This window comes from Schistocerca serialis, chromosome 8 (genome assembly GCF_023864345.2).
Source record: "Schistocerca serialis cubense isolate TAMUIC-IGC-003099 chromosome 8, iqSchSeri2.2, whole genome shotgun sequence".
Taxonomy (NCBI): Eukaryota; Metazoa; Arthropoda; class Insecta; order Orthoptera; family Acrididae; genus Schistocerca; species Schistocerca serialis.
The window spans coordinates 92398191-92411830 of record NC_064645.1 but is presented as its reverse complement, the minus strand read 5'-3'; the positions used below and the strand labels follow the sequence as shown (position 1 = coordinate 92411830).

At 43.1% G+C, this 13640-nt stretch overlaps 1 protein-coding gene across 1 annotated transcript in view; it reads left to right on the top strand.

Moving 5' to 3' along the window:
* LOC126416840 (serine/threonine-protein phosphatase 6 regulatory ankyrin repeat subunit A) overlaps positions 1-13640 on the top strand; it is a 448195-nt gene that overhangs the window by 101336 nt on the left and 333219 nt on the right. The window contains exons 3-5 of the mRNA XM_050084723.1: positions 936-1132; positions 7328-7426; positions 12705-12798. Of these exons, the coding sequence (XP_049940680.1) occupies positions 936-1132; positions 7328-7426; positions 12705-12798 (390 nt within the window). The remainder of the gene's footprint in view (positions 1-935; positions 1133-7327; positions 7427-12704; positions 12799-13640) is intronic.

Below are 13640 nucleotides of genomic sequence, written 5' to 3'. Positions count from 1 at the left end.
AATTATTATATTCTTCTTGAAGTCTGAGGGTATTTCGCCTGTTTCATACATCTTGCTCAACTATGTGAAATGAAATTGTCATAACTTCTGAACGGTTTGCGCTGGGACGTTCAAACCGCATGGTTGGCCGAGGGGCATGATGGGAATTAGTATGCGTAAGTGCGCACGCCTTGTTGTCGGCCATTTTCATTTGTATGGGTTTGTCAGTAACCAAAATTGGCGCATTTGAGGGGCTGAGAATCCGCATTTCGCGATCGAGAAGCCTCTTCACCCTCAACGGGTGACTGTGTGCTGTGTAGTGTCCAGTCACTAAATAATCGGTGCGATATTCCTTAATGGGACGGTGACTACCGAACGGTACGTGAAGGTTTTGAAAGATGATTTTATCCGCATTATTCAAAGTGGCCCTGATTTCGACACGATGTGGTTCATGCAAGGCGGAGCTCTACCCCATCAACGCAGGAGAGTGATGTGCTGGAGGACCACTTTTCAGAGTGCATTCTGGCTCTGGGCTACCTAGAGGCCACTGCCATGGGCCTCGATTGGTCGGCATATTCTCCGGATCTGAACGCACGCAACTCGTTTTTGTGGGGCTATATTAAAGACAAGGTGTGCAGCAATAACCCCAGAACCATTGACGAGCTGAATACAGCCATTCAGGAGGTCATCGACAGCATCGATGTTCCGACAGTTCAGAGGGTCGCGCAGAATTTCGCTATTCGTCTGCGACACATCGTCGCCAATGATGGCATGGATATCGAACATGTCATAATCTAAATCCGAATACTGTAGTGACGTTTACATGTTGAATAAAGTGTGTCCACGCCGTAGGTTGTAACTAATTGAGTTTTTTCGTGCAGTTCAATAATTGTCACCCCGTGAGATGCTCCTGCCTGCGAGTTAAAGTTGACTTGGTCCTCCCCTACGTGCCGCAGACCGGACGCCGATGCACCTGGCGGCGGAGAACGGCCACGCTGGCGTCATCGAACTGCTGGCGGACAAGTACAAGGCGTCCATCTACGAGCGCACCAAGGACGGCAGCACGCTGATGCACATCGCCTCGCTCAACGGTCACACCGAGTGCGCCATGATGCTCTTCAAGAAGGGCGTCTACCTACACATGCCCAACAAGGTGAGTTCCTATGTTTTACAAGGGGCCTTAAATAATGACCCAATTTTTTTGCAGGCGCCAACACGTACAGGAAAACGTGATTTTACGTGCTTCGAATATGACGTTTCATCTGGACGTGTACGTAGTTCCGACAAATTGCGACAGATGGCAGAGTTTTAGTGAACCATCAAAAGAGGCAGCACTCTCGTTTCCAGCAATTTGGTGTAATTTAATTCTTACTTGCACTAAAAGAAACATCCATAAACATTTGTGTGTAGTGCAGTTAATATGAATACTGCTGGGCGATGGGCAAAGGGAATTACGGCGTCAGGAAGTGCAGAAACTGAGCTCCATGATCGGCCACATTCTGGACGTACCATCACAGCCACTGTTCCCGACGTGGTAAACCGCGCGTATATCTTTAGTCGTGCAGACTAGAGTGTAACACCTCGAAATTAGGTTCTGAAACTATAGGTGAGCACTGGAAGTGCGTGTGCAGTGACTCAAGTTCTTGGATATCCAAGCTGTACCAAAGATGGGCTCTACGAATGTGCACAACAGACCACAACATTGAAAGAAAAAGCACTTCACCTGAACTGTTGGAGTATTTTGAGGCCAATGGAGGGCCTTTCTATCACGGATCGTTACAGGTGACGAAACATGGGTACATCATCTTGAGTTGGGAAGAAAAAAAAAAAAGCCGGTCACTTGTGAGGCACTGTTCGCAACCATCAAAAATGAACAAACTGAAGGCAGCCCACTCTCCTGTCAGTCATGATGACATTCTTCTGTGGTACTGATGCTGTTATTCTCGCGAAAGTGATGCTAAAACAGTCAACTATTAATTCAGATGCATATGCGAAACTCTGAACAGACTCAAGAACCGTTTCCTGACGTATCTAGTCTGACAAGAATCCAAAAGAAATCTTGCTCCAACACAAGCGACAGAACACTGGAACACATCGCCAAATTGGGTTGGACATCACTGCCTCGTCCATCCCCGTAGCCCAGACGTGACACCCTCGGACTTGCATCTATTTGGGCCACTTAAGGATTCTCTGCGTGGGACGCATTTCGAAGATGATCAGAGCGTGAATGTACATGTGAAATAAATGTTGATATGTATTGTCACCAAATTCTAACACTTAGGAACAATTATTATCTGAGAAGAAATTGCGGTTCATTGTTTACTGAGCGACCCACCTTGAAAGAATAGAAATCTGAATGATGCGGCAGCATCAGTTAAAGAAAATGCAATCACGTATGCAGACGATACATACTCAGTGTAAGTAGCATATGAATACACGAATTAAAAAGAACAGCTACTATGGACACGGGGAGGGAAAATGAATATTTAAACTAAATCAAACTCTTTATAAATGAAAAGCACCTACGTCAAAATACTTGCAAAGAGAACAACAAATGAAGAGGACCTAAATATAAGACTCAGGATACATTGATAACAGAAGTTCAAAGTTACAAGTTCCTGCCGCGCGGGATTAGCCGAGCGGTCTAGGGCGCCGCAGTCATAGATTGTGCGGCTGGTCCCGGCGGAGGTTCGAGTCGTCCCTCGGGCATGGGTGTGTGTGTTTGTCCTCAGGGTATTTTAGGTTAAGTAGTGTGTAAGATTAGGGACTGATGACCTTAGCAGTTAAGTCCCATAAGATTCCACACACATTTGAACAATTTGAACATGTTCCTGGGACTGACAATACAGTTATGACTTCGGAAAATCATATACAAAAGATCTGTTCAAAAATCTTCTGCTGCGTATTTTTAATGATGTAAATGTCACACACAGTTGTTACACATATGCGCTTAAAGCTATACGATGGTCTAAAATAAGCAAATTTATCGCACTGTACGGAGTAGAGCAGCAAATGTGTATATAGACTGCAGTAGCTTCAATAAATAAATACAAGAGAATCAGATTTGTTGGGAGACAGTCACCAAGAGAGTCGTGCAGAATCAGATTCAAACGATTTAAAATATTGACAGTCCGCTCTGCCTGTGTATGTATACGGAAACAGTGATGTAACTCAACAGTAAATTGTGCACAGATGCTAAACAGGGAACTGCACAATGACAGCCACAAGTGTCAAAGACGTCAAAGATGATTTTCACATTAACAGTATCCGTCTGCATCTAGCTGTAAAAGATTCTGCTAAAGCTGGATACCTATAGTAGAACACACAACCAGGCAGTTTAAGAAAGGTAGAAGTACTAGCAGCCTTCCAAACAAAACTAAGACAGTGCTTGAGCGCGACATGTTTCTACAGTATTAAGGAACGTCTTGAGACTAGATGAAAAGAACTTGGAAAGAAGAATTGTTGTACTAAAACTGTACCCTGAGCAGTGAGCTACCATATACTGTGTCAGTCAGAAGTGCACATGCCATTTTTCATGTTTGATCACGAATCAAGCATGGTAACGGAAAAAGAAATTGGTTGCCTAGATATACTAAATGAAACTGATTATAAAGTTTTGTCTGTCTGTCTTTCATTCATTATATCTCTTGTAAAATATTGTTGTTATTGTGTTTTACAGCCTTAAGACTGGTTTGAGGCAGCTCTCCATGCTACTCTATCCTGTGCGAACCTCTTCATCTCCAAATAATTACTGCAACTGGCATGCTTCTGAATCTGCTTACTATATTCATCTCTTGGTCTCCATCTACGATTTTTACCCCCCCCCCCCCCCCACACACACACACACTTCCATCAATCAAGTACTAAACCGGTGATTCCTTGATGTCCCAGAATGTGTCCTACCAACCGATCCCTCCTTTTAATCAGGTTGTGCCGCAAATTTCTTTTCTCCCCAGTTCTATTCAGTATTCCTCATTAGTTACGTGATCTTCCCATTTAATCTTCAGCATTCTTCTGTAGCACCACATACATTTCAAAAGTTTATATTCTCTTACTGTCTAATCTGTTTATCGTCCATATTTCACATCCATACATACCTACACTCCATAGAAATACCTTCAGAAATGACATCCTAACACTTAAAGCTTTATTCAATGTTAACAAATTTCTCTTCTTGAGAAACACTTTTCTTGCCATTACTAGTCTACATTTTATACCCTCCCTACTTAGGGTATCATCAGTTGTTTTGCTGCCCAAATAGCAAAAGTCATATACTACTTTAAGTGTCTCGTTTCCTAATACAAAACCCTCATCATCGTCTGATTTATTTCGACTACATTCTATTATCCTTGTTTTGCTTTTGTTGATGTTCATCGTACCTCTTCTTTCAAGATCCCGTCCATTCCGTTGAACTGGTGTTCCAAGTCATTTGCTGCCTGTGACAGAATCACTATGTAGCGGCAAACCTCAAAGTTCTTATTTCTTCTTCGTGAACCTTAGTTCCTTCTCGAAATTTTTCTTTGGTTTCCTTTACTACTTGCACAATGTACAGATTGAATAACTTCGGGGATAGGCTACATACGAACCTGCCTCACCCCCTTCTCAATCACAGCTTCCTTTTCATGTCCCTTGGCCCTTACAACTGCCGTCTGGTTTCTGTACATATTGTAAATAGTCTTCTGCTCACTGTATTTTATCCCTGCTACCTTCAGAATTTCAAAGAGAGTATTTCACTTAACATTGCTTAAAACTTTCTCTAAGTCTACAAATTAAATGCTATAAACGTAGGTTTACCTTTCTATAACCTATCTTCTAAAATAAATCGGAAGCTCATTATTGCCTCCACTTCTCGCCAATTCTATTCAATACCTCCTCATTAGTTATGTGATCTACCCATCTAATCTTCAGCATTCTTCTGTAGCACCACATTTCGAAAGCTTCTATTCTCTTCTTGTCCAAACTGTTTATCGTCCATGTTTCACTTCCATACAAGGGTACACTCCATACAAATATTTTCAGAAACAACTTCCTGACACTTAAATCTATACTCAATGTTAACAAATTTCTCTTCTTCAGAAATGCTTTTCTTGCCATTGCCAGTCGACATTTTATATCTTCTCTACTTCGACCATAATCAGTTAGCAAAACTCCTTAACTACTTTAAGTGTCTCATTTCCTAATCTAATTCCCTCAGTATCACCCGACTGAATTCGACTACATTCCATAATCCTCGTTTTGCTTTTGTTGATGTTCATCTTATATCCTCCTTTCAAGACACTGTCCATTCCGTTCAACTGCTCTTCCAAGTCCTTTGCTATCTCTGAGAGAATTACAATGTCATCGGCGAACCTCAAAGTTTTTATTTCTTCTCCATGGATTTTAATACCTACTCCGAATTTTTCTTTTGTTTCCTTTACTGCTTGCTCAATATACAGATTGAATAACATCGGGGAGAGGCTACAACCCTGTCTCACTCCCTTCCCAACCACTGCTTCCCTTTCATGCTCCTCGAGTCTTATAACTCCGATCTGGTTTCTGTACAAATTGTAAATAGCCTTTCGATTCCTTTATTTTACCCCTGCCACCTTTAGAATTTGAAAGAGAGTATTCCAGTCAACATTGTAAAAAGCTTTCTCTAAGTCTACAAATGCTAGAAACGTATGTTTGCCTTTCCTTAATCTTTCTTCTAAGATAAGTCGTAGAGTCAGTATGGCCTCACGTGTTCCAATATTTCTACGGAATCCAAACTGATCTTCCCCGAGGACAATCTATGTTTCACTTCCATACATGAAATGACTTCCATACATGAAATGACTAAAGAAGTCGAAGGACAAATTTTTCCCTTTCGATTTTCCCCCAAGGTATTACTGACTGAGCGTAATTATTTGTAATTGTATTGCTGGCTCTCCCAAGGCTATCAGTAGTTCTAACGGAATGTTGTCTACAAGCGTGGCCTTGTTTCGACTTAGGTCATTCAGTGCTCAGTCAAATTCTTCACGCAGTATCATATCTCCCATTTCATCTTTAACTGTTTCCTCTTCCATTTCCATGATATTGCCGTCAATAACATCCCCCTTGTACAGACCCTCTATATACGCCTTCCACCTTTCCCTTCTTTGCTTAGGACTGGGTTTCCATCTGAGCTCTTGATATTCACACCTTTGTTCTCTTGTCTTCAAAGGCCTCTATAATTTTCATTTCCGAGTAGATGGGCTTGGCCCCTCCGATTAGTAAATAAAACGCACGATACATAAATATTACTATAGCTAACTTCCCAATTTTTAAAAGATTTTTCCATTTAATTCATAGGTATTTTTTTCTTGCGTTTTTGAGATAGGTGAGCGATATTTCAATAGACCATAAATTTTCGCATTTAAGATCTAAATATTATGCTCCCAATGACTGAAGAGAAAGGCCACTTAAAATCAATTATAAAAGAATGACTTAACACTGAATCCGGAATGAAATGACTATGCAAGTCGAAGGACAAATTTTTCCCGTTGGATTTTTCCCCAAGATATTACTGACTGAGCGTAATTATTTGTAATTGTATTGCTGTTTTTACATTGAATTTTTTTTAGGTCATCAGCCTCCTGACTGCTTTGGTGCGGCCCGCTACGATTTTATTGCTTGTGCCAAACTCTTCATCTCAGATTAGCACCTGCATCCAGCGTCCACAATAAGTTTTCGAATATATGCCAGTCTATAAGTACCCCAACAGTTTTCTCTCTCTACGGTGTCCTCTATTGCCTTGATGTATCTCCATGTTACTGCTTACAATCAGTGCTTTCCACATACTGCTCTTCTCCCAGAAACTACAGAGACATCACCACATCGTACCTTACCAGTCCACTTACTCGTAATTTTGAGCATACTTCTCTAGTACTGCATGTGAAACGTTTCGATTTTATTATTTTTTATGTCTTATCTTTGTATGTTGTGAAGATACAACATTATGTATCTGTTTTTAAAAAATAAAAAAGGTGGAGACCTTTGCAGCCAAGTCTTTTTTTGATGTATGTCGTGAGCACGTATTCTGAAGTCACCAAATGACTGTGACCAACCACTGAGAATTAAATTATTTTAACAGAGGACTGATGGACGATATGAAAAAACCGTTTATTGGTACCAAGTTATTAGGTAATTTCAGCATGGAGATCGTCTTCCGAAGAGCGTTAAGTAATCCTTCAACAAAAGTAACTTGGGCGTTATTACAATGCTGTTATAGACATCATAAGCGTCGTCTGTTGATATAATGAAAATCATTCTCTCTTGTAAAGCAGGTGTATTGTGAATTGTGTTTACATTGTGGAGAGAGTGTGACAGGTAGTGACCACGTGTGTTGCAGGGCGGCGCCCGCAGTATCCACACGGCGGCGCGCTACGGACACGTGGGCATCATCAGCACGCTGCTGCAGAAGGGCGAGAAGGTCGACGTACCCACGCACGTGAGTACCACGTGGCCGGGGACGCCTGATCGTTATACGGGAAATACGTTTGAAACTCGTATGTGAGGTTTTTGCTATTTAGCTGTTACCTGTGTTAATGCTTATACGCTGATCAGCTAGAACATCATGAGCACCTGCATATTAGCTGGTATGTCCACCTGTGGCACGGACAAGGCGTAGCGATGTGCGGCGTGGAACCAATGAGGCACTGGTAGGTCTCTGAAGGCAGCTGGCACCACATCGGCACACACAAGTCATCTAGTTCCCGTAAATCTCGGGGTGAGGCGCGATGAACTCAAACACCACGCTCAGTCACATCCCAGATGTATTCGATCGCGTTCAGATCTTGCAATCACAACAATTGCAACTCGCCACTGCATTCCTCGAACTACTCCATCCCATTTCTGGCCTTGTGACATGGCGCATTATCTTGTTGAAAGACGTCATTGCCGTCGGGAAACATGACGTCATGAATGGGTGTACGTGGTCTGCAGCCAGTGTACGATACTCCTTGTCCGTCGTGATGCCTTGCACGAGCTCCACTGGACCCATGGAAGCCTGCGCCGATGTCCCCCCAGAGTATAATGGAGCCGCTGGCAGCTTCACTATCCCGCTGTGGCGTTCGCTGTGTTATTCAGTGGTTTGGTATTTAACTAATTTGTAAATGAAAATGATTATCTTATTTCATTACATTGAGTAATTACTAAATAATTTTTTTTCTCCCGGCTAAAGATTTGGTCAAGTTGCTAAAGAAATCGAAGTTAACGTTGTGTTAAAGTGTTGTCTGTAAGCTGTGTAAGTGTCACTAAATCACAGTTCATACAACAGATTCTATACAACTATTGATTATGATGGAAACAGTTATCTTCAGCAAAACGATGATTAAAACCACCGAATATCAGACGCGCACAACGCTGACGTATGTTAGCTGAAACAATATTGTTCGCAACTCATGCGTAATTAATTTCAGCTCCATACATCAGCAAGAAAAGTTTGCTATATGTCTACATCTACATCTACATCGATACTCTGCAAGCCACCTGACGGTGTGTGGCGGAGGGTACCTTGAGTACCTCTATCGGTTCTCCCTTCTATTCCAGTCTCGTATTGTTCGTGGAAAGGAGGATTGTCGGTATGCTTCTGTGTGGGCTCTAATCTCTCTGATTTTATCCTCATGGTCTCTTCGCGAGATATACGTAGGAGGGAGCAATATACTGCTTGACTCTTCGGTGAAGGTATGTTCTCGAAACTTTAGCAAAAGCCCGTACCGAGCTACTGAGCGTCTCTCCTGCAGAGTCTTCCAATGGAGTTTATCTATCATCTCCGTAACGCTTTCGCGATTACTAAATGATCCTGTAACGAAGCGCGCTGCTCTCCGTTGGATATGGATCGTGCTATGAGCACTGTTTTCAATGAACCAATCTGATTCGAACTATTTTCATTAAATGAGTTCGGGACCACCGGTGCACATTTATTTTTACATAATTTCATTACCTTCCGCATTTATGTCGGCAGAGTTGCGTAATTTGAATTTGCCGCTGAGATAATTGTCAAGATGGCGGCAGACAATTGATAGAGACTTTCTATTGTTAGAGTAAGTTTTCTTTTTAATAGGATAAGCATTTGAAGTCCTTATTAAAGTTACAAATAATTATTCACATATATTTATAATAATAATGAACTCTATTCCCAAGTAATAATTAACAAATAATTACAATTTCTTAACAGACCTCAGTTTAATATGCTTCTTGCGTCCGCAACCTACAAAAGCCAACCAACAAAAGGTAAAAAGAAAAAGGAAGACAAACGCAGGTCATAAAAGGAATTTACAATTATCATTGTCTTTGTGTGATACACATCGATATGTCCAATTACATCATAAAATATTATATAAATAATTAATATTTATCATCGTTTTCACTGTTTTTTCATATGTCGGATAGACAATGTTCATAACTGTTAGCGGCATAATTTCCTCTCGTAGCACTGTAGATAAAATTTATCTCGTGGATGTTACACCGCCGTACAGGTGTCAAGGAGCTGTTCCCCTAGATGACGACGGATTCGCGCTCTCCCATTGTCGTGATGAAGAAGGTATGGGGATTCATCACACCATGCGACGCTCTGCCACTGCGCCAACGTACATAACAGCTGGTCACTTGCCCATTTCAGTCGTAGTTTCCGATGTCGTGGTGTTAATTTTGCCACACATGGGTTGTTGGCCGCGGAGGCCCATCGTTAGGAGTGTTCGGTGCACTGTGTGTTCAGGCACACTTGTACTCTGCCCAGCATTAAGGTCTGATGTTAGTTCCGCCACAGTGCGCCGCCTGTCCTGTTTTACCAGTGTGCACAGCCTATGACGTCCGACATCTGTAATGAGGGGTGGCCGCCTAACCCCACGACATCTGGACGTGGTTTCACCTTGGTTTCGCCACGTGTTGAAGACACTCACCACAAGATTCCACGAACACCCGACAAGTCGTGCAGTTTCCGAAATGCTCGAGCCGAGCCTCCGGGCCAACACAATCTGCCCTCGGTCAATCTGAGATAGATCGCACGCCTTTCCCATTCTACGAGGGTAATCCCAAAAGTAAGGTCTCCTATTTTTTATAAGTACACAGACCTGTTTATTTCTACTATGTTTTACATCAGTTTACAGCTTGAACATTTAGCTATTTTTCGACATAATCACCACTTCTGTAGATGCATTGCCGGACGGAGTGGCCGAGCGGTTCTTGGCGCTTCAGTCTAGAACCGCGCAACCGCTACGGTTGCAGGTTCGTATCCTGCCTCGGGCATGGATGTGTGTGGTGTGCTTAGGTTAGTTAGGTTTAAGTAGTTCTAAGTTCTAGGGGACTGATGATTGGTTCAAATAGCTCTGAGCATTATGCGACTTAACTTCTGAGATCATCAGTCGCCTAGAACTTAGAACTAATTAAACCTAACTAACCTAAGGACATCACACACATCTATCCCCGAGGCAGGATTCGAACCTGCGACCGTAGCGGTCGCTCGGCTCCAGACTGTAGCGCCTAGAACCGCACGGCCACTCCGGCCGGCCGGGGACTGATGACCTCAGATGTTAAGTCCCATAGTGCTCAGAGCCATTTGAACCATTTGTCGATGCAATTTTGTAGACGCTGTGGCAGTTTTTGTATGCACATGTCCTACCAGCTCGCCGCCACACTGTTCAGAAAGTTATGTACCTCTTCTTTCACCTCGTCGTCGGAGCTGAATCGCTTTCCGGCCAAATGTTCTTTTGACCTAGGGAACAGGTGGTAGTCACTGGGCGCCAAGTCAGGACTATAGGGTGGGTGGGTGATTATGTTCCACTGAAACTGTTGCAAGAGAGCAACGGTTTGCCGAGCAATGTGTGGGCGAGCATTGTCATGAAGAATGTGTACGCCCTCGCTCAACATTCCTCTTCTCCGGTTCTGAATTGCCCGTTTGACTTTCTTCAGAGTCTCACAGTACCTGTCAGCGTTATTTGTAGTCCAAGCGATTCAGCTCCGACGGCGAGGTGAAAGAAGAGGTTCATAACATTCTGAACAGCATGGCGGCGAATTGGTATGACATGGGCATACAAAAACTGCCACAGCGTCTACGAAAATGCATCGACAGAAATGGTGATTATGTCGAAAAATAGCTAAATGTTCAGGCTGTTAACTGATGTAAACCATTGTAGAAATAAACAGGTCTATGTACCTATAAAAAAATTGGAGGCGTTACTTCTGGGATTACCCTCATACACATGGACAGGACGCTCACTGATACTACAAGCACCGTGTGTGTGTCTGTAGTCAGTCATTCCATTCCTCGCCACGTGACGCTGCTATCGCCTATACGGGTTTATACTGACAGTAGGTTGGTGGTCGTAATGTTCTCGCTGGTCCGTGTAAGTATTCTATGCAGTACTTGCCAACACGGCAAACCCCCACTATTTTGCCGATTGGGCGATCTGGTACCATCCAAGAAGCGTTGCCTGTCGACCACGAAGGCCCCGAACGATATGCCAATATGTCGACCGACGAAATTCATGGACTGCGTAGATGAAAACATTGATTTCTGCCAATTGAAGATCACGGAAACTGTGTTAATTTTCATAGGGCAGGAACGAATTGCACCTTTTGTAATATGTGTATTTCCACAATTTGCGACTGCGAGAGAAAATTCAACCTTCTGAGACTCTCCCAAATATTCACCGAGCGAGGTGGCGCAGTGGTTAGCACACTGGACTCGCATTCGGGAGGACGACGGTTCAATCCCGTCTCCGGCCATCCTGATTTAGGTTTTCCGTGATTTCCCTAAATCGCTACAGGCAAATGCCGGGATGGTTCCTTTAAAAGGGCACGGCCGATTTCCTTCCCCATCCTTTCCTCACCCGAGCTTGCGCTCCGTCTCTAATGACCACGTTGTCGACGGGACGTTAAACACCAATCTCCTCCTCCGCCTCTCCCAAATATTCCTCAGAGACGTAATTAGGTTGCAGCCGGGTTACGCGAAACAATGTTTCCTTCATGTGGAATATTTTATAAAGAAGACGTGGCTGACGAATAAAGTATGTGAAATTACTAGTTTCCTTCACAATTAATGTTAATTAGCAAGCTTTCGTCCTTTGCCGTCGCTCTAGTTACCACAATAAACAGTATCCAGATTTGGAGCCGCGAGAGTCTTGGGGTCCGTATATATAGTTCGGGACCCGCTTGTTCGATAGGTAACGCCTCTTGGAAAATACCGATGATCTTGTCGGAAATATCAAACAGAACAGAATAATAATCACTGCGTGCGTGTTCGCCGCGTGCATCAGAAACATGGTCCAAAGATACCTTTACTGTCGCTCCAAATGTGCACTAGTGTTCGCTAAGCCCAAATTCAGAGAGTGATGAAACATCACTCTGAAATTTATATGTAGGTTGAAATGATGTAAGAGCTGATGAAAAGGGATGAAAGATACTATACTCAGACTCGATAAGATATAATCTACAAAACATCTAATTTCCCACATCATAACTTACACATCAGATTAAACTCTATCCTTCCTTGCGATCAACCGAAAAGAACAATTAATACCAAAACTGAACTGTATGACCAGGGTAAAGAGTCACACTCACGAGTAAAGCAGACACAAACACTGTACGCCAGAGAGCAACAAACGTATTGGGAGAATGTAGGTCTTCACATACCACACTCACAGTTTCCCGCGACTAATGATGTACTATACTTTTGGGAAGCTGCTGAGATGTTGCGATGCTTCACCTGGAGCGACTCTGCCTTTCAGGACAACTACACGGCCCTGCACGTCGCTGTGGAATCCTGCAAACCCGCCGTGGTGGAGACCTTGCTGGGATACGGTGCGGATGTGCACGTCAGAGGTAAGTCGCAGCAACCAGTGGAACATCTTTGAAAGAAACCTGCACACAGTAACAGTAGCACAATGAGGGATTAATTTCGGCGATCCAGCACCTCCCAAGGAATTCGTTTTAACTCACTAGAACGAGTCGGAATCGGAGATTTGAGGTAGTATATCTGTTTCACTAAACAATTGGGGGTAATTTCCAAGAATGATTGCCTATCGAAGTCGCGGGGTCCAAACCATATACATCGAACGTGCGATCGTAAATCGACCATGCGACGCTGGTGGCGGGCGTTGTGATCAATTATTTGTGACCGTCATCTTTATCTGTTTTCCGTTGTTCCCTTAGTTCCTCTAAATTACATACCTCCGCGAATTATTTGTGAGTTGGTAGGGAATCCCAGACGATTTATGTCGTTAATGAATGCGATGTCTGGTGTTCTTGAAATTTCTTTGGCGGATTCTCTCACATGGAAAAATCTAATTCCATGTTTATCCAGCGTAGACAATAGTTCGACTTTTCGTCGCAAATATGGAGCACTACCGGACGAGGAAAGAAGGTACTGTGTAGACTGTAGTGGTGCGAAGTGTGTAAAACTTCGTAAGAACAGTTTCGATGCTGAAATACCGTTTACAATTTCATTGCGGACAGTGCGAAGAACGAACGAGTATCAGGAAGGATTCGACTCTTCTAAACTATCCATCCAGACCACCGTAATGGACGTTCACCTTATAACAACACAGACGATGAGTAAGGTAAGTTGTCTCTTTTGCAACATTCTCCTTTTGTCGTTGCTGTAGTGACCACCGTAAACATACTCATAACGCCCGCCACCACAGTCGCATGATCGATTTAGGATC